Below are 21,794 nucleotides of genomic sequence, written 5' to 3' on the forward strand. Positions count from 1 at the left end.
CATTCATTCATTCCTGCCCATGAAAGTAGCAGATAGGGTGCATTCATTCATTCCTGCCCATGAAAGTAGTAGAGAGGGTGCATTCATTCATTCATTCCTATGAAAGTAGTAGAGAGGGTGCATTCATTCATTCCTGCCCATGAAAGTAGCAGATAGGATGCATTCATTCATTCCTGCCCATGAAAGTAGTAGAGAGGGTGCATTCATCCATTCCTGCCTATGAAAGTAGTAGAGAGGGTGCATTCATTCATTCATTCCTATGAAACTAGTAGAGAGGGTGCATTCATTCCTATGAGAGTAGTAGAGAGGGTGCATTCATTCATTCCTGCCCATGAAAGTAGTAGAGAGGGTGCATTCATTCATTCCTATGAAAGTAGTAGAGAGGGTGCATTCATTCATTCCTGTGTGTGGAAGTAGTAGAGGGGGTACATTCGCTCATTCCTTCCTATCAAGGTAGTAGAGAGGGTGCATTCATTTATTCCTCCATGAGAGAGTAGTAGAGAGCGCGTATTCATTCATTCGTCTGTGTGAGGTAGTAGTAGGGAGTGCGTATTCATTCATCCCTGTGTGTGGAAGTAGTAAGAGTCCAATTATTCATTCATGCCAGTGTGTGGAATCAGCTGAGTGGGGGAGGTAATGTACTCCTGTTTGTGCCAGTAAAGTAGATCAGTTCATAGATTCGTTCACTCTTGTTTGTAGTAGTAGCAGAATGCAGGAATTTATTTTTAACTTTTTGCGAATGTAGAAAAGTACTTATATTCGTGCATTTATGGCAGCAATAGCTATCATTCGTTCACTCGGGATTATCGGCGTAGAACACCGCATTCAGCCTTTCATGATATAGAAGTTTGTAAATACATTTATTTGTTGCTCACAGTTCAGGAATGTTTCACGTTTACTCCTCTGTGTAGAAGCAGAATATGATTTTTTTTTTTTAAAGATATTGGCTGTATTTGTGTCACATCAGTCATAATATCCGTGGAAGAAGGTACACCGAGTTAGTGGCCCGCTTTTGGGCTGATGCGTCTGCTTTTGAGCACGGCTGCACTCCTCAAATTAACATTTGTGCAAAGTCGGAAGCATTAATAACATGACTGCAAGAGCGGGTGAACATGGTTAAAAGACACGCGTTTGTATTTACGTTTTTCATGCACACGGTGCACTAAATGAGGCCTCTTTTCTTCCCTTTATTGCAGGAAGAACCTTTCCGAAGAAGGGCCAGACCTGCGTTGTACACTACACAGGTAAGGTGCATTGTGGAAGCTGCTGTATCCAGAGGTCTGACTGAAGTCTCTAAGGCAGGGATAGTGTGCATTTCCATGCCAGCCGACAGGTGGTCCCTTTTTTGGGTGGCAGACAGCTCGAAATAGCCCTGCACACAACTGATTGAAAGCAACAGGCCTGTTGGTGACACCTGTCTGTGTGCAGCCAGCCTTGGCACCACGAGGCCTTCATCTGTGTGTTTAGCGGTGGAGACGGCGTAGCGCTTGGGTAAAACGTGCTGTAAAGCGCCTCATGTCGAATATTCTGGCATGAAGTAGTGAAATGTGGTATATTGGAAAGTTCCTGCGCATTTAGGGTCGGAGGGATAAGATCTAGTTCTCAGGGACTGACCCTCGCAGCCTTTGTGGTATTTCCTTAAAAATCAAATTAGACACTACACACCTGTCCGCAGGGACAGGTTCGGTCCCCGGCCGGAGACACCCCGAATTAGCAACCGGCACTGCACACAGGTGGCAGGCCACCTTGCCACAGTTGGTAACCTGCCCGACGCATCCTACCTCAGGGCATTCAAAGGCCCCGAGCCAGGCCCGAGTGAGAGATGTCTACACTAGGGCAACAATTGGGGTAAAATCCAGTGAACACAGCAGTCTTCCACGGCTAACTAACCTGCTAAAACCCCCAAACCCATCGTTACCGATCGGCAGGGTGCCAGAGCACACTACAATAAATGGTTGAATCTTTAAACGAGTATCTCAACATAGATGAATTGTTATATATCTTATCTTCTGCCATATTTCTGTGATTTTTTTTCACAGATTGTTTTGGATTGATGGGTGACATTTTTGTTGTTTATTTATTTTTGCATGGCCAGGGCAGTTCATGCAGCACGCATTATGGTAGTAAACTGGTAGACTTCGGCCACTTGTTTATGGCTCCTAATCAAATCAAATCAAATCATTAACATTTATAAAGCGCGCTAATCACCCGTGTGGGTCTCAAGGCGCTAGGGGAAAAGGGGGGGGGGTTATCGCTGATCGAACAGCCAGGTCTTTAGGAGTCTCCGGAAGGCGGAGTGGTCCTGGGTGGTCCTGAGGCTGGTGGGGAGGGAGTTCCAGGTCTTGGCCGCCAGGAAGGAGAAAGATCTCCCACCCGCCGTGGAGCGGCGGATGCGAGGGACAGCAGCGAGTGCGAGGCCAGAGGAGCGGAGGAGGCGGGTGGGGACGTAGAAGCTGAGGCGTCTGTTGAGGTATTCCGGTCCCTTGTCGTGGAGGGCTTTGTGTGCGTGGGTGAGAAGTCGGAAGGTGATCCTTTTGCTGACTGGTAGCCAATGCAGGTGTCTCAGGTGTGCGGAGATGTGGCTGCTATGGGGGACGTCGAGGATGAGGCGGGCCGAGGCGTTTTGAATGCGTTGCAGGCGATTTTGGAGTTTGGCTTGGTCCCGGCGTAGAGGGTGTTGCCGTAGTCCAGGCGGCTCGTGACGAGGGCGCAGGTCACGGTTTTTCTGGTGTCGGCGGGGATCCAGCTCCTAGGTACCCCGCTGGATCCTGGGGGTCGTCAGCAAGGCATGGGCCTTTCACGGAACAGTAACCCACCGTCCTGCAAACAGACATGCAGTGATTGCACCACCCGAGTGACGCAGGCGATGTTTATATTTCTTCAGAAATATTATTGACTCCTGAATATTGCCATCCAGTGAGTGGTATATCTAACGGCGAATCATTTACAATAGTTTGTTTAGTAAGCTTTCTTATCATAAATATGTTGCCCGAGGAATGAGTGCATAGCATCAAGGGTGAACCTTGCAGGTTACAACTCCCACTTTATATCTCCTGGGCACTAGAGTATCCATTAAATATGCGACACCTATCTTAATTACACAACAATGCAGTGGGCTATGGTCAGGACCACTGGAATTGTGCGATTCTACGGCTGCAGCGTTTTTCACATAATTATTGATTTACTACATAATCCACCATCTGCTGAGTAATTTGCAGATTTCACAAAAAAATCATTTCTAGCTCAAAGGAATCAACAGTTGCGAAACAAAAAGCGCAACAGGCGCTTTTGGGCACTCGCCGGCTCTTTGCAAAGATTAACTAGTCAACTTTTGGTTGCTAGTTTCTGTTCTGAGGTGTTAAACAGGTATCAGTCAGGGGTATATTTGCCCAAACACTACTAATAGTGATGAAAGTGACTGATTAACACTGCTGCAGACTAGGCTGCATTACAGTGCATAACTTGCCCTTTCTTGCCGCGTAATGTTGTCAGCCATGATGCATAGTTTGGTCCTCCGCTTCTGCACAATTCCAGTGGCCCTGTCTAGTATATTTAATAAACAGCGTACACTGCACAGCATCACATCCCCCTGTCTTTGTAGCTGTACTGTAAGTCTGTCTGTCGCCTGACTAATTCTTTAAACATAGTTATTGTGCGAGTAGGCCAGTAGGCTAATATTGTCTCACTTACAAGCAAGCACTAATATTAAGGTTTATCTTTTAGGTTTTTTATTTAAGATTTGTTAAATTCTTTGATTTGGAACTTTGTGAATGCCCAGTGAGCGCATTTTCATTGGAGTTAACGAGCAGTAAATAGGCTGTGTTGAACCTATAGGAATGTTTACATTCTCAAAGAATTGAGATTACCTTCCTTCAGTTCACCAGAAACAAAAGGCTGGCTTTCCAAGAGTTTAATGCGAGGTAGTGTTGTGGCATCGAGATGCTAGAGGTTGCTCTGGAGGTCACGAGAACGGAAGTGTTGAATAGTTCAGGGGGTTTTGCCCTGCTGTCCTGTGCACCCACAGTGAGTGTGTAAGCCACCCTGCTAGCTGTGTGCATCAGTGCATGTACGCGCAGCACAGTTCTGTGATTCTGGAATATGTTTGTTTCTCAATCATGTGAAGTATTTGGATTGTTTATATAACACTTGAAAGAATGCTGCCCATCCGGTTCTTATACGTCTTGTCTGGATAAATATTTGTTTTGCATTCATGTTTGGTCTGAAACTGTGGCAGGGAGGGGAGGGGGTAGCCGAGGAAAGGTAATTGGAAGTATTTTGTAAAAGAGTTCATGTTTTGCCCTATTTTATTTAACTAAGTTATTTTAAGGTAAGTCTGTTACTACTATATATGTATTGCAGCCCTCACTTGTACCGATACTAACCACATCACTATATAATGCACTACCCCCCAATCTTGGCGATAATGGCAAGGTCACAAATGGAATGAGTTTAAAATGGGACAAGGGAAAAAATCTAGCCAAACCAATATAACATGAATGTTGTATGGTAACATGCGCACAGCCACCACCCCCTCACGCCCCCTCCCACTGCGATATGGTATACTTGACTTAATGCAAACCTTTTGATGCTGCTCCACTCAGAAGACTACCCTGGTACTGGCCAACGATTAACTAGCTATGTTCGGTGCTGGGGATGCGGCAGGAGGCAAGGACTAATGTTGGGTGGGGGCACCAGGTTACGCTTGAGTGCCCCAGGGAGATGTCCTAATGCCCATTCAGCGCAAGCCTTCATCCGTGGTGATTTAGATCGACCAGCAGGTTGAGACGTCTTTTTGCAGGTAACACTGCTACCATAAGCACAGTTCATCCACCAAAAGCTTTGGTATAATTGACAGGAATTTTAGACCACTTCAAGAGTGTTTGGAGAAGTGAAAACTAAGATTTATCCAAATGGAAACTCGTGCGGGAGCTAGGCATGGTATGTGATTAAGTTAGTGGATTATCTCCATATGTCCAGTGGGAGAATGCCCTAGTTAATCCGGAAGTAGATTGGGAGGGGTATAACCAGCGGAAAATTGTTAACCCTGTCCACTTTTTGGTGAAGTCTTATACTCTTTGTCCGGTTGGAGAGATCATATTTCAGAGGATATGGCTAGATTAGAGAACATATTGGAGAAGGATTTCTAAAGTGAAGCAAAAATGGACAGGAAGTTGTATATTTAAAAAAAACAACTCACAACCCTATATCTGCATGGTGTGGAAGAGAGGAGGGAGAGTGGCTATCTGCTTAAAGGGACATTATCCTTTCCTGCCAACTCACCGGGCATTGGGTTTGAGGACCCTGGGTACTAAGGCACGGCGCGTTGGGTCCAAAGCATAAATAATTGGGTCCCAGACTAGTGGTTTGAGTACTCAGGGGTTAGTTAGTCTACGAGTAACCCATGGTTTGGAGCTTAGATGATGGACAACACTCAGTGACGACATTGTTCAAGCAGAGCTAAAAATGTAAAAGATTATAAGATTTGAGACCTTCTACCTCCTATTTCCTGTATTCTGTCTTTTCTCTTTTTCAGGGAAAGCAAAAAGCATTAGCTTTTTAACCAGTATGCGCACCCATTTGTTTCCACGACACCCATACCACAGTAGCCGCACCTCCAAGGATCACGTCATGTTCACTTGTACATTTTGATGCGTTGATGTAACGCCCATATTGGAGTCCAATTGTTGCTTTGTATCTGATGAACATGTGCAATATAGTATAATCTACAATCTTTGCTTTCTAATGAAAATGTAATCAACTATTTTGGGACAAAAAACATAATATAATTTTACATACAACAGCAAAATGTAGAACTGTAAATGAAGATGAAAAGAAAGACCCGGAAGGTTCTACTCCCCTCGGTGGCCAAGATCAATCCCCGTTTGTGTAATGTGTGTCATCATTATCATTAACATTTTTATAAAGCGCGCTACTCACCCGTGCGGGTCTCAAGGCGCTAGGGGAAAAAGGGGGGGTTATCGCTGCTCGAACAGCCAGGTCTTTAGGAGTCTCCGGAAAGCGGAGTGGTCCTGGGTGGTCCTGAGGCTGGTGGGGAGGGAGTTCCAGGTCTTGGCCGCCAGGAAGGAGAAAGATCTCCCACCCGCCGTGGAGCGGCGGATGCGAGGGACAGCAGCGAGTGCGAGGCCAGAGGAGCGGAGGAGGCGGGTGGGGACGTAGAAGCTGAGGCGTCTGTTGAGGTATTGCGGTCCCTTGTCGTGGAGGGCTTTGTGTGCGTGGGTGAGAAGTCGGAAGGTGATCCTTTTGCTGACTGGGAGCCAGTGCAGGTGTCTCAGGTGTGCGGAGATGTGGCTGCTGCGGGGTATGTCGAGGATGAGGCGGGCCGAGGCGTTTTGAATGCGTTGCAGGCGATTTTGGAGTTTGGCTGTGGTCCCGGCGTAGAGGGTGTTGCCGTAGTCCAGGCGGCTCGTGACGAGGGCGTGGGTCACGGTTTTTCTGGTGTCGGCGGGGATCCAGCGGAAGATCTTGCGGAGCATGCGGAGGGTGAGGAAGCAGGCGGAGGACACGGCGTTGACTTGCTTGGTCATGGTGAGAAGAGGGTCCAAGATGAAGCCGAGGTTGCGGGCGTGGTCTGTGGGGGTCGGTGCGGTGCCGAGGGCTGTGGGCCACCAGGAGTCGTCCCAGGCGGATGGGGTGTTGCCGAGGATGAGGACTTCCGTTTTTTCAGAGTTCAGCTTTAGGCGGCTGAGCCTCATCCAATCTGCGACGTCCTTCATACCCTCTTGTAGGTTGGTCTTGGCGCTGGCGGGGTCCTTGGTGAGGGAGAGTATAAGTTGTGTGTCGTCGGCGTAGGAGGTGATGATGATGTCGTGCTTGCGTACGATGTTGGCGAGGGGGCTCATGTAGACATTGAAGAGTGTCGGGCTGAGTGATGAGCCTTGGGGTACGCCGCAGATTATCTCGGTGGGTTCTGAGCGAAACGGAGGGAGGTAAACTCTTTGGGAACGGTTTGAGAGGAAGGAGGCGATCCAGTCCAGGGCCTGGCCTTGGATTCCGGTGGAGCGGAGGCGGGTGATTAGGGTGCGGTGACAGACGGTGTCAAAGGCAGCCGAGAGGTCGAGCAGAATGAGGGCGACTGTTTCACCGTTGTCCATCAGGGTTCTGATGTCGTCGGTGACTGAGATGAGGGCGGTTTCAGTGCTGTGGTTGGTTCGGAATCCGGTTTGTGAGGGGTCGAGCAGGTTGTTGTCTTCCAGGAAGGTGGTCAGCTGTTTGTTGACGGTCTTCTCTATTACTTTGGCTGGGAAAGGCAGAAGAGAGATGGGGCGGAAGTTTTTCAGGTCGCTCGGGTCAGCCGTAGGTTTCTTTAGTAGGGCGTTGACTTCGGCATGTTTCCAGCATTCGGGGAAGGTAGCAGAAGAAAAAGAAGAGTTGATGACGGTCTGGAGGTGCGGGGCGATGATGTCGTCGGCTTTGTTAAAGATGAAGTGCGGGCAGGGGTCCGAAGGGGCGCCGGAGTGGATAGAGTTCATCATGGATTTGGTTTCTTCCGTGTTGATGTGGGACCAGTTGTTGAGGGTGATGGCCGTGGATGCCGGTTCGGTGGTGTTTGGTTGGGTCTGGTGTCCGAAGCTGTCGTGGAGGTCGCTAATCTTGCGATGGAAGAAAGTGGCGAGGGATTCGCACAGATCCTGTGAGGGTGTGACGGCGTTGGCGCTGGGGTTGGAGAACTCCTTGACGATGCTGAAGAGTTCTCTGCTGTTGTGTCTGTTTTTGTCCAGTCTGTCGGTGAAAAAGTTCCTTTTGGCGGCGCGGATCAGGTGGTGGTGTTCGCGGGTAGCGTTCTTGAGGGCGGTCATGTTGTCAGCGGTGCGTTCCTTGCGCCAGGCTTTCTCAAGGGCACGACAAGTTTTCTTTGATTCTTTGAGGGTGTCAGAGAACCAGAGAGGTTTTTTGGTGTTGGTCTGTCGATGCATGCGTTTGAGGGGAGCAAGGATGTCTGCGCAGTTGGAGATCCAGTTTGTGAGGTTGAGGGCTGCGTCGTTGGGGTCGGTGGTGAGGGTGGGTTGGTTGGCGGCGAGTGCGGAGAAGAGTTGCTCTTCGGGGATCTTGTTCCACTGTCGACGAGGGATGGGTTGGGTGCGGAGGTGGCGGGTCTCGCGTCGGAATGTGAAGTGGACGCAGCTGTGGTCGGTCCAGTGTAGGGCGGAGGCGTGGCTGAAGAAGACGTGTTTGCTGGCGGAGAAGATGGGGTCAAGCGTGTGTCCGGCGATGTGGGTGGCGGTGTTCACCAGTTGTTTGAGGCCGAGGTTGGCGAGGTTGTCGAGCAGGATGGTGGTGTTGGGGTCGTTGTTTTGTTCCAGATGGAAGTTGAGGTCACCTAGGAGGATGTAGTCCGGCGAGGCGAGGGCGTGCGGGGAGATGAAGTCGGCGATGGCGTCGCTGAAAGGGGCGCGTGGCCCGGGAGGACGGTAGATGAGGGATCCTCTGAGGGTGGTCCTCGGATCGGTGCGAATCTGAAAATGCAGGTGTTCAGCGGCGAGAGGGGTGTCTTCGGTGGAGGTGGTGACGCTGATGGAGTCTTTGAAGACGATGGCGATACCTCCTCCTACCTGGTTGGTGCGGTCTTTTCTGGAGATCTTGTAGCCTTCGGGGATGGCAGTGGCGATGTCAGGGGCCGAGGAGGCGTTCATCCAGGTCTCCGTGATGAAGGCGACGTCCAGTGCTATGGAGTCCAGGAGGTCCCAGAGTTCAACGGCGTGTTTGTGGACGGAGCGAGCGTTGACTAGGATGCACTTGAGGTGGTTGATGGCGCGTGGGCTGGTGGTCATGGTTGTTGCGTGGTGGAAGGTGCGTTTGCAGGAGTTGCAGGCGAAGGGTCCATGGGTGCGTTTGGGGTGAGCTTGGAAGCAAGTGTTGGAGCGTCCTGGGTTGAGGGCGTGGAGGGTGGTGGGATCGTAGCGGGTCAGCGGGGCTTGGGAGAGCTGGGGTCCAGGGGTCGTGGCGCTGGGCGCGGGACAGGCGCGGACGGGCGCGGACGGGCGCAGCCGGGCTTGCCTCTGGCGCGCCCGCTGCGCAATCGCGCAGCGGCCGCCATATGAGGTAGGGGGGGGGAGGGGTCAGGTGGGGGCGAATGGGAGCTGGGGGGCGGGGGCGTGCAGGAGGTCGCGGCGGGAAAGCGCGAGGGGGGGGGACAGGTAGAGTGAGAAGAGCTGGGGGAGGGGGGTTTAAGGGTGGAGGGTGGTGAGTGTTAGGAGGTTTAGGAGATAGGGGAGAAAGATAGGAGTAGGGTTGAGAAGATAGGGGAGGGGGGGTTGTAGAGGTGGGTGAGGGTGAGAGGTAGAGTGAGAGGATAGGAAGATAGGTAATAGAGGGGGTGAAGGAGGGGGGGAGAAATAGATAGAGAAAATAGATAGGGAAATCGATAGATAGGGAAATAGATAGAGAGATAGGAAGATAGGAGGAGGTGGAGAGTGAGGGAGTTAGATAGTGGGACAGAGAGATAGAGAGATAGGTAGATAGGAGGAGTGGGGGAGGTAGATAGTGAACGGGTTAGATAGGGGAGATAGAGAGGGGGATGCGAGTGGGGGAGGGGGATGAGGCAGGAGCAGGAGGGCAGGCGCGGGGAGAATAGGACGGAGGAGGCAGAAGAGCCGAAGTCAGAAGACAAGAAGAACAGAAGACAAGAAGAACAGAAGACAAGAAGAACAGAAGAACAGAAGACCGGAAGGAGAGAAGAAAGGAAGATCAGAAGACAGGAAGGAGAGAAGAAAGGAAGACCGGAAGAAGACAGAAGAACACAGAAGAAGATACAGAGGAAGATACAGAAAACGAAGAACAGAGGGCAGAAGACCACAGAAGAAGATGAGGAAGAAGAGAAGTAGAGTGACGACGGGGAAAGAAGAGTACAGAAGAAGATTACAGACGAGGAGCGAGGAGGAAGAACAAAAGAACAGAGAAGAAGAAAAGAAGAAAAGAAGCAGGAGAGAGGGTGAGTAGCGCAGGGCAGAGCGAGGGGCTGGGAGGTGGGGGGTACTTACTGTGAGGTGGGTCTCAGGAACTCAGGAACCTGGAGGAGCTGCAGCGGCAAGGGGAGCGACCTACCCTTGGGTCAAGGGTCATCACACTTTGTCCCTGTTAATAACACGAGCACTGCGTTGTAATTGCAAGCATCCCCTACTAAAAACCCGTTAGAACAGTGATGAACCAGTGGGGTTATGTTAACCGGGGGAAGGGAGTGAGATATCTCTGCTTTCTCAATTCTCAAACTAGGGACTTGTTCACTTTCCCCAGTCAACGGAACAGACATCCCGGGCACTTGTACTACGATAGGGCTGCCCTTGTCCTGAGTTTGAATTTAGTAGGTTATTAGCTGGGCAGCTCATCGGTTTGCTGCCCGGCAGGTAGGATTCTTCTAACAATGTTGTGAAGCTTAAACTTGCCAAGGACAGAGAGGCGTGCAATGGGCACCATCCTCTCCCTTGTGAGCTGATCTACATTATAGTAATAGTTTGCAGCTGCAGTTCTGGTCACAAACTGTTGGTATTTTACCGTCACCCAACATTCCTCGTTCACAAGGGCAGCGTGACATCTTGGGGTGCAGACAGCAGTCCAGAGCACCATTGCATGCTCCCTTGATGTCCTTCGCAATATTTAGTTACGAAAGATGCTCTTGTTGCCTTGAGAAAAGTCTGCACTCAGTGCTATTGCAAGGATGAAAGGCTTCTGTCCCAAACAGGCATCCGTTCCTGCTTCTGCAGCCATTCACAAAGAGTTGCAAACGGTCTTTTGCCTCGTACAGATTAATGAGTCAAGAGTTTTTGCAAGTCTGAGAATATGCTTTATGTGCTGTGATGGACTAGTATATCAGTTCTTAACCTGTGGTCCTTGGACACCTGGGGGCTTGCAACACCTGCTTTTAGGAGGGGTGGTGGTGGGGACGGGGGCCACGACTGCTTAGGAAATTAAATAATATTAACAGATTACCAGAGTGTATTGATGGAAAAAAACAATGTAAAAATGAACATTTTACACTGCCCTGTAAAGGAATGTGAAATGGAAGGCTAAAAATTAACTGGATATAGTATGGGCGATGGGTGCCCTCTACTGAGTTTAGAAAAGTTCAATTGAAGTTATTTTTTAATATATATTTGCGAATTAAATAAAATATTTCATAGTTAGTATATTTGTTTCTGTATTTTGTGTATTGTGCGGTTCAAATCATCGAAATTGCTTATGCTGGGGTGCTCGAATTCCAAGAGTGATTCATTTGGGGTCCCCAGATGCCACTAATGTTTAAGTGGGGGTCCACAGAAGTCAAAAAGTTAAGAAAAACTGAACTAGTACATTATCCAGAGTTTAAAGCAAACCAGTTGGTGTGCAAAAAAAACACAGACGGGTTTGCGAGCTCTATGTACTCTGTACATCCGCCTCTTTATTTGAAGGTAGAAATCAGTGTTAGTAGTAGAACTCCGGACTACCGACCCCCTTCTATAAAAAGCAACAGTTGTCAACAAGCAGCACACACATAAGGGCTGACGTGATGTAAATAGGATTTTACCCACCTCGTGAAAATGATTGACATTATTTTGTGTAATTCCGTTCTGTTTCTGGTTTGTATCCTCTTCCTTTACCAGTGTACTAAAGTATTTTGTGTTACAGTTCTGTATCACTTGGTTGTCCTTTGGTATTTTGTGTTTGTGGTCGTAGTGTCTTTAACAGTCTGCCTTTCTAGTTATCTTAATACGCTGTCATCACTCCGTCCTCAACTTGGAATCATCCTTCCTCCTAATCTCACCATATCTCTTTTTCTTTCTGTGCTACCACATTCTTTCCATATATCAGTTTCTCACGGTTTTTGTTAAATGGTGCTTTGTGTGTCAGTGAACCCTCTCTGTTGTTTACAAGCCTTTTTACATCCTAATGTTTTTTTCTCTAGTGTATTTCCTGTAAATTAGCATTAATCCCTGCACCCTCAGGAATATCCCATTGTTCCCTGCCTTTCCATGTCTGTCTGCTCATCTTCCATAATTTATTTTTTTGTCAATTTTTCTTAGTACTCCTTTGTAATTTTAATTGTATTTATGTAGCGCTCACTACCCCTGACGAGACGTCGAAGCGCTTTTCGGCGAGTAGCACACTACTCTGAAACACTAAAGGATTAGTGGTGGATTAGTATAGGGAAATATGAGCACGTTACATGTATTAGTTTAGGAAGGTATGAATTAATTTGAGCAGAGGACACGCAAGTCTGTTCGTTGATTTGAATAGAATAATGGAGGGATAGAGGAGGGAAGAGTCCAGAAGTGTTAATTGGGAGATGATAGTAATAACATGATGTTTGGGATGAGTAAAGTAGAAATGAAGGATGTAAGAGGCTGCAGAAACGGGAAACATCACTTGCAAAGCATTTACCACAGTGCCTTTTCCATGCGTGCCTTTTCCACGCATGCCTTTACATCAGATTTTGTTGTAAAGGCTTGAATGGTAAAGGTATATGCGTGGTAAAGGTTTAAAAGGTAAGTATTTTTTTTAATCTTGTAAAGGCGTGAATGGTAAAGGTGTATGCAGGTAAGTATTAAGTGGTTTGAGTGTGTATATATATATATATATATATATATATATATATATATGTTTAAAGGATTTAGGGTGGGTAATGGTTATTGGGTGGTAAGGACATTTTTAAGTTTTAGGGTGGGTATGGGCTTTGGGGTGATAAGGGATGTTTAGGGTGGGTATGGGTTTTTGGGTGGTAAGGGCATTTTTATAGCCTTAGAACCCGCCGTAGCGAGCTCTACCGGCTATTAAAGGCCCGCTTCCCGCGTTAAATGCCCGAGCCGAAGGCGAGGGCATTTAACAAGGGAGAGGGACTTTAATATAGCCTTAGAACCCGCCGTAGCGGGCTCTACCGGCTATTAAAGGCCCGCTCCCGAGTTAAATGCCCGAGCCGAAGGCGAGGGCATTTAACAAGGGAGAGGGCCTTTAATAGCCGGTAGAGCCCGCTACGGCGGGTTCTAAGGCTATTAGAACATTCTGCCACTCAGGGCAGAATGTTCTCTTAAAAAAAACAAATTGCTCACGGAGCCCGAGGGGATTAGAATCCCCTCGGGCTCCGTGTGGCTTTTTTCACAGCTGCTGCTGTGAACAAAGCCCATTGGAATGTTGGCGCTGCGGGCTTTTACCGGCCAGTAAAAGCCCGCAGCACTCCATTGTTTTCAATGGAGCTGCCAACTTCCAATGTTCTAATAGCCGGTAGAGCCCGCTACGGCGGGTTCTAAGGCTATTAGAACATTCTGCCACACAGGGCAGAATGTTCTATTAAAAAAAAAAAAAATTCACGGAGCCCGAGGGGATTAAAATCCCCTCGGGCTCCGTGAGGCTTTGTTCACAGCTGTTGCTGTGAACAAAGCGAACATTGGAATGTTGGCGCTGCGGGCTTTTACTGGCCAGTAAAAGCCTGCAGCACTCCATTGTTTTCAATGGAGCTGCCAACCTCCAATGTTCTAATAGGTTTTAGAGTGGGTATGTTTTTTTTTGGGTGGTAAGGGATGTTTAGGATGGGTATGGGTTTTAGGGTGGTAAGCGCATGTTTAGGTTTTAGGGTGGGTATGGGCTTTGGGGTGTTATGGGCATTTTTAGGTTTTAGGGTGAGTATGGGCTTTGGGGTGGTTAGGGCATTTTTGGGTTTTAGGGATGGGTATGGTGTTTTGGGTGATAAGGGATGTTTAGGGTGGGTATGGGTTTTTGGGTGTTAAGGGCATTTTTAGGTTTTAGGGTCAGTATGGGTTTTTGGATCGTAAGGGAGGTTTACGGTGGGTATGGGTTTTAAGGTGGTAAGAGCATTTTTAGTGTTTAGGGTGGTTTTGGGATTCGTGGTGGGAAGGGGTGTTTTGGGTGGATATGGGTTTTGGGATGGTAAGGGCATTTTTAAGTTTTAGAGTGGGTATGGGATTTGGGGTGGTAAGGGCATTTTTAGGTTTTAGAGTGGGTATGGGTTATTGGGTGGTAAGGGCATTTTTAGGTTTTAGAGTGGGTATGGGATTTGGGGTGGTAAGGACATTTTTAGGATTTAGGGTGGGTATGGGTTTTGGGGTGGAAAGGGCATTTTTAGGGTTTAGGGTGGTGTTTTGCTTTCACTAATGACCAAGCTGACGAAAATCTCTGGAATGAACTTCTCAGTTCAAAGAAGACATTTATTATTATTTCACCACGAGGTTCCTAAAAAAGAGGTTAGCATGTTGAAAGCACAAGTTTAAAAAAAATAGTCACAGCAATGGAAAGTAAACATACCAAAATGATTCTCAACTGCAACGTACACAGCAAAGATATGTAGTTATATTATGCAAAGCAAATAATGAAGTAAAAATTCATCACCGTAGGGCCTGCCAAGCTCTTCATCTTTCTCATGCCAGCAAGACGATGAACCCTTTCGACTGCAAAAGAGATAACCATCCTCACAGGACAGATATCAGGCATCCAACGTCAAGAATTTTGCTTGAAGCCACTCTCACTCGCACTGGGTCTTTTATACCTTAAATAATCAGAAGGAGCTTTCTGGAAAAAAAAACTCATTTAGCAATTCAAACATGCTGGCTAATTTTGGTCAGAGTTGAAAGAAACAGGTTGGAACTGGCCATTTTCCCAAGGTGTCTCTCCCAAGCCGTAGACGTTCCCTGCTGTCCTTATCATGCTGACTGACTAACTCCCCCATAAGATGTTCTAGCTCTTCGGTAAGAAAGAGCACGAAAACAAGCACAGTTTACAACGTTGACAATTAAAACTGAATACAAAATGCAGTCTGCAACTGGTGAACACTGGACAACTAATCCAGGTGCAAAGTGATGCAACACAAAGTCAGTGGTAAAAAACACATATTTCACTACAAGGGGTGTTATAGTTAGGATCACATTTTAAATGTACAAAACCCGGGCTCGAAAAATCATAAAAATGTTACTGGACCTGCAGGTCGAGTAACTTAGATCATCTACTCGACCTAACTGTAATGTACTTGACCCGTAAATGGGTCTTAAATTGTGTTATCCTAGGCAAATAGTTTACAGTAGCCTTTTTCTTAATTCTCACATGTGATTGTACCTTCAAATATGTGAGCTCAGCTTTTCTGCGGTACAAAAAATACTCTTTTGTTTGATTAAGTAGACTAAAGTTTGCTGCATGCATCACAGGAATATAGCCCAAATACCCATAAGGGCTAGCCCACATAACCCAGGACCTCTTTTAGTTTAATAACAACATTGCCATCAGGGCAGGAGTGTTTCTCAGTTTGTTTAAACAATCAATTTGAATAAATATATTACTAAATCATGATGTGGTAACATGTTGTCATCTACACACAGTAACTTTCCAAGAAGTGCCCAAAAACCTCCTCTCCACTAACTTGCAGCTTTACTGATAAAACTATATAGTGTATTAACAATCTGTAAAAATTGGGTTTCCGAAAAAATATCCTTTTCACATCAACATGTAAAGTATTCTGCTTTGTTTTCATCCTATTAAAATATTTAACACAGAAATATAAAAAAGAGCTTTCACAACTACTGAAATAAATTTCGAAATTTTTGCACAGTTGACTTAGTCATTTAAATGTTGTGTGTTAGGAAAAACCTGACATTTTACATTCTAAGCAGCAGGTCACACAGTTCACCTTACAAAGACCTGAAAGTCTGCAGTCAGAAGGAAAATTAATTGTAAGAAAAACAGACTTTTGACTTCTGTGAACACAGAGCAAATGTGACATAAGAACAAGATTTAAAGGCATCTTTTATTGCCCCTCCACTTTTCATTTGAGCAGAACACCTGTTCAATATCAACTCACCAGAAGGGACAAGTAAGTATTAAAAATAGCTTGATCAAATAAGACTTGCCAGTGGCAGTGGTTGAGTGGATTTTACGTCCTGAAAACCATAGAAATTCACCTGTTATAGTTCGTTATCTCAAGTTACTATAACTTGCGCCCTAAGTTAACTATAATTTGTGCCCCAGCCATGCACTGCTAAGTACCCCACAAATTACGGCACTCATGACATCTTTGATGACATTGATAATATCAATCTAATATTTGTATAAAATCTTTGACTTAAAAACTGTGCCTGGAGGGGACCCAAGTTATAGTTACCTTAGGGCACGAGTTATAGTTACTTGAGGTAACCCTAACAAGAACAGGTGAATTTATATGGTTTTGTATGTTTAAAATGTGAGCCATAACCTTTTGTTTTTTAAGTGTGTATATATATATATATATATATATACACACACACACACACACTTACTTGAAGGTGACAGCTTTTCAGAAGCTCAGTCAAAAGTCTTCTTAGAGTCAGGAAAAATAAGTGTTAGCCTAAGCCACACTCAGCAAGGGCACCAGAATGAAGGGCAAACGATAAAGGTCTGTACCTCCCAAAGTCCAAAGGAAAGTAAGTGCCTAACAACCCGTGTGACCACTAGTTAATATCACACAAATCCTTATAAGCAACACCCCTTGTTCACACCATCAGGAGTTCTATTGTCCTTTCCATTCTCGCATTGTGAGCTGCAACATTTGTGGATTCTCCCAGATCAGTACTGAGAATGACAAGGGCCTTGAGCACTTGTTACATTGCTGAATAGGGACTGTCAGCTCCCGCTCTGTTTCCCGATGCTCTTCCATCAAGGTCCTTTTCTCAGGCTTTCTATTGCTATGACAGTGTCACATCTATTTCCAAACTAACTTTTCATGGGAAGGTCTCTGAAAAGAAAGATGCGCAAGCTTAAATGGAAAACAGTTTTCGTGTCGAAAGAAATTCAGGCCTACTCATGTCAAGTTAAACATATAATGCAATAGTGCACATTTAAATTTGTGGCATTTGTGCATATGGAACTACAAATAAATGAGAATGTCACAAAAGAAGTTCAGTTACAAATGCATCAATGCAAATTATTTTGATTCACAGTTTTAGTAAATACAGAGCAACTTTCAGTATACAAATATAAATGCAACTAGGAACTACATTATAATTCAAATGTGAAACATTAATGCTCATGTTTACATGAGTTCTTCTAGTTTCTGATGTTAATGCATGTCATTAATGTGAGGAAGGTTTTATTCAATCTCCAAAGAATACATTTCATTTAATACGGTTAAGGCACACAGAATATATGAATCTCTAGTTTTACAGTGAATGTACTACAGTACAAGGTTCAAGTGCAACACTTCATGTTAATAGCGTTAGAATATACAGGATATGTAGTGCTAAGTGCACACATATATATTGCATAATTGTAACGTGTAGAGGTGGAGTCAAATTTATGATCCTCCAATATGCAAGCTCTAGTTTAGTCCTCGGCGCACACATAATTCACTGTAAAGTGCTCCCAGGCTCCCTAAATAAAACATCAACTTGAGACTAAGAATGCACACAGATCAATGATTGCAATATTCAAATAGCTGTACAGCACATCCTCTCTTCCTAGACTTGTGTTCAAAGTGGTGTAGGTACATATACGAAGAGATGTATGCGAGTAGCTTTGTGAATTGTGGGTTCTGGTGAGGTATATGTGTATATGTATATATATATATATATATATATATATAGAGTGGCATGTGGTAATGGGAACTACAGACGTGTTCAAATCAGGAATGTGGATGGCCGATGAAGTTCCCAGAATACATAGACGCGTAGCACTGATAGCACCAGAAGGGGGGTGGCAGGAGGGAAATTCGTGCAGTCAAAGCGCAAGATGCACTCACCAGCAGCTGTTTTAGTCTCTGGCGCGGTTTTCTTGTGGGTATGAAGAATGTAAAATCAAAGTGCCCTGATTATAGGAAGGGGGTACATTTCAACATAGAAAAGTGACTGAGAAGGATTCTCCCAGATAAATCTAGACTATTTGCAGACTAAAAGGGCCATCCAATGAAGAAAGAAGGAAAAAAAATGTTCTTTACCCAGTCCTGCGTCACTAGCAGTGGCCACCATTTAGCATTCCAGAATGTTGCTATGTTTGGTGACGTTATGTTTAATTTTGAGACATCTATCACCAGATGTCCTCTTTAAAGCTTCAAATATTGATTTATATTTTATGCTGAGTAGGCGATTGAGTAAGGAATGAAGCTGGCCACGTCACACGAAGGGCTCAAAATGGCAGGGCAGCAGCTTAGCGCTGCATGCCCTTGCAAGAGACCCCCTTCATCGCTCCTCCACCATGGTTAGCCACAGCCACTGAGCGGCTGACCTGGTATTACCCCATCAAGCGTGGGGGGTATCAAAGTCTTTAGCTACTGGGGTCCAGTTACAGGACGAACATCTGCACCAGAAGGAATGGCAATATTTTCCTGGTGCTTGATGATCAACTCAGCGGGCAGCCAGCTTTACCTTCTGACGTTACTGGCTGACCTTGGATCGCCAGCAAGTTAGCTCATGCCTTTTGCTGATAAACCTGCAGCATAATCTTCAACAAGAGATGGTGCGGTCTCAGTTTTTCACCTTGGTCTCCGGTTTTCCTGTGCACGGAGTTATGTGCATATCCTTAGTGTGTTGTGCTTTGGGCCCTTGGTGTTAAGTAAGGGAGTTGTGCTGTCTTTAATCAGTGATGGGTTGCCGTTGGCAAGGGATGGCCTTAGACATGCGTGACAGTCCCTGCTGGAGCCGCACGATCAGACTCTTCATTTTCAGGGCAGTGCCATAGAGTTGACACCAGTTTGGATTTTCCTTCAAAGTTTGGCTCCTTTTTTTGGATCAGATGTAACACCGCCCCAGGGGACATGTCAGTCATACATTTGACAATACAGCCGTCTTCTACATAAATGTCTTTAGCAACATTTAAGCCAAATTAATGTGTAGGCACCCAGTCATTCTGCAAAAATGTTGAAATCATTGCAAAGATCTTAACTTAGGCAGGGCTTGAAAAATCATAAAAATGTTACTAGACCTGCAGGTTGAGTAACTTAAATAATCTACTTGACCCAACTGTAATATACTTGACCTGTAAACGGGTCTCAAATTGTGTGATCCACAGCAAATAGTTTATAGAGTCGCCGTTTTCTTAATTCTCACGTATGATTGCACCTTCAAATCTGTGAGCTCAGCATTTCTGCTCTACAAAAACAACTATTTTGTTTGATTAAGTAGACTAAAGTTTGCTGCATGCATCACAAGAATCCAGCCTGCATACCCATGAGGTCTAGCCCACATACCCCAGGACTTATTTTAGTTTACTAACAACATTGCCATCAGGGCAGTAGTATTTCTCAGTTTCTTTAAACACTCAATTTTAATAAATATATTACTAAACCATGATGTGGTAACATGTCATCTACACACAGTAACTTTCCAAGAAATGTCCAAAAACCTCTCTGCTAACTTGCAGCTTTACTGATAAAACTATATAGTGTATTAACAATCTGTGAAAATTGGGTTTCAGAAAACATATCCTTTTCACATCAACATGTAAAGTATTCTGATTTGAGTTTCATCCTATCAAAATATTTTTTCATCACACAAATATAAAAAGGGCTTTCACAACTACTGAAATATATTTTGAAATGTTTGCACAGTTGACTTAGTCATTTAAATGTTGTGTGTTAGGAAAAACCTGACACCCTATATCCTTTTATTTTACATTCTAAGCAACAAGTCACACAGTTCACCTTACAAAGTCCTGGAACTCTGAAGTCAGAAGGAAAATTAATTGTAAGAAAAACTGACTTTTGACCTCTGTCTGTGAACACAGAGCAAATGTGACATAAGAACAAGATTTAAAGGCATCTTTTATTGCCCCTCCACTTTACAACTGAACAGAACACCTGTTAAGTGTCAACTGGCCAGAAGGGACTAGTAAGTATTGAGAAAGTATTAGAAATATTGGTTTAATTTACACTCCTGGCTCCAATCCTAGCAGAATCGAGGGCATGTATTTAATGGTAGGTGCATGTCGAATGTTTTGCTGTGGCAATAACTAGTGGTTTGCAAATTAAGGTATATTTATCCCAGATTCTCTGAGGTGGCCAAGTGGCAGATTTTCGTAATGCGAGTGACCATAGGCTGTGAAGTAATCGCTAGTGTTTTTAGGGTTGAGCGCGCGCAATCGTTCTGGACCATGTTGTAATCCGTCTGTTGGCTTCTAACCACACCCACGTCATGCCTGTCACTTTCATTAGTTTATGGGCTTGCCTTTTAAAAATTGATTGATTCCATTTGTGAAAGGCATGCATATGTCATGCCTTTTCCGGTGTTTAACCCTACTCCAGCGCACCGGTAAACTAATGAAAACATATTAGGCTCTGCGTTTTCAGCTGGTTTCTGGACTACTTTATCTTTTCATTTTCTGCGCAGCACGATCACGCTGGGTAGAAGTCGAGCACTTTGCCTGATATCGACCCTGTTACATGGATAATTGCACTTTTGCCGATAAGTTTGACTGCGAGCGAACTTCTGTTTCTTTTTCTGTGTCTCTTTCACGCTCATGGCAACCAGCGGCTCGCATATGTGAAAATGTTTTTAATTTTTTTATTATTAGTTTTTGTGGCAAGAAAAGTCCGGTTAGGAGTTTACAACGCTAATAGCTCTAACGCGAGACCCACTGCATTGCAAATGCTTGTTATCTAATTAGGGGTGTGCAACGTATTCAGGCGAGTTTCGAAACACCTTTTTGTACCTCTGTATCAGTATCTGGCTGCTCCACAGTGGAAAAAAAAAGCCCAAAACACTTTTAGGATTACTGAGGGACCGTTCAATGCATTTACCTTCATACTATTGCATTATGGTAAACATTGTCTGGACCCCCCGACAGCGCTCTTGAACGCACCATCCCCTGCAGGGGCGCCTGCTGCATGGTGCTCTTAGGCCGTCCACAAGGCAGGTGCCAAGCACCGGTTCTCCTGCGGGGGAACTTGCTTTGATGCACCGTCAAGGGTCAGTCAGTTAACTTAATGGAATTACTGTAAAGGGAGTTAGTTTTCTGACCTCTGACGGTGCTGAACTCCCAGGAATTCTTGCGCTGCAGGACAGTCTGCCTGCATTCCACCCTTGTTCTAAGCTGGGGCAACCAGCTGGGAACGCAGCAGAAACTGGTGGAATTTCCCGAGGTTTGGCCTCTTCTTACTACAGATTTGAAAAAACGGGGATTTATGCACCCCTACTTTCAAAACCCCTCACCCTATCAGTTATAAAAATCAATTTACCTCTTTCTTTTTTTTTTTTCCCTTTCCCTTTCCCTCTCCCTCTCCATTTCCTTCTCTCTCCTCTGAGTGGCTGCCCCTTCTGGTTTCTCCTCCTCCTCTGGTTTCTCTCGATGCCCCTCACAGCCGCCCTGGCCCAGTGCACCTCACAGTTTGACAAGCCGTTGAAAAGACGTTAAGAACTGCGCAGCTCAAATTAATATACAGAGAATGTGTCTACGTAGTTCAGGGACGGCTCCCGCCTGACCAGTATTTAACCAGCAGTGCTAGTATTTTTATCGGAAGGCCAGTCTAAAAATTAGGAAAATCCGAAATATCTGGTATGTTCCCCGTGTAAAATTTAAAACAGCAAATGTGGCAACAAACGTATTTAGAGCTGTCTAAACCGCTTCCAATTGAGTTTTAAAGAAAACTGGTGCAGAATTGCTACTTTAAAAATAGTGTTATATAAAATCTTGCTAATTATTATGACCCTCGTAAATTCCGAAAAACTCGAAGACATGGCTGGTACTTTTCTTTGAGAAATGTGGCAACCCTATTTAGGAGGTGATTGGGGGTGCTCAAATTAGTCAGCACGTGGTCCATGCAGCCTTCTTGCTAATAATGTTGGCACGTTTCCTCTCCATATAGACGGTAATGTTACACATTTCCTCATTAGGCAGTAAAA

At 45.4% G+C, this 21,794-nt stretch overlaps 1 protein-coding gene across 1 annotated transcript in view; it reads left to right on the forward strand.

Annotated features, from left to right (window-relative positions):
• Window positions 1-21,794, forward strand: part of FKBP1B (FKBP prolyl isomerase 1B) — a 105,629-nt gene that overhangs the window by 12,713 nt on the left and 71,122 nt on the right. Inside the window, exon 2 of the mRNA XM_069236027.1 lies at window positions 1,197-1,244. Coding sequence (XP_069092128.1) covers window positions 1,197-1,244 — 48 coding nt within the window. The remainder of the gene's footprint in view (window positions 1-1,196; window positions 1,245-21,794) is intronic.

The sequence above is a fragment of the Pleurodeles waltl genome, chromosome 5, assembly GCF_031143425.1.
Source record: "Pleurodeles waltl isolate 20211129_DDA chromosome 5, aPleWal1.hap1.20221129, whole genome shotgun sequence".
Lineage (NCBI taxonomy): Eukaryota > Metazoa > Chordata > Amphibia > Caudata > Salamandridae > Pleurodeles > Pleurodeles waltl.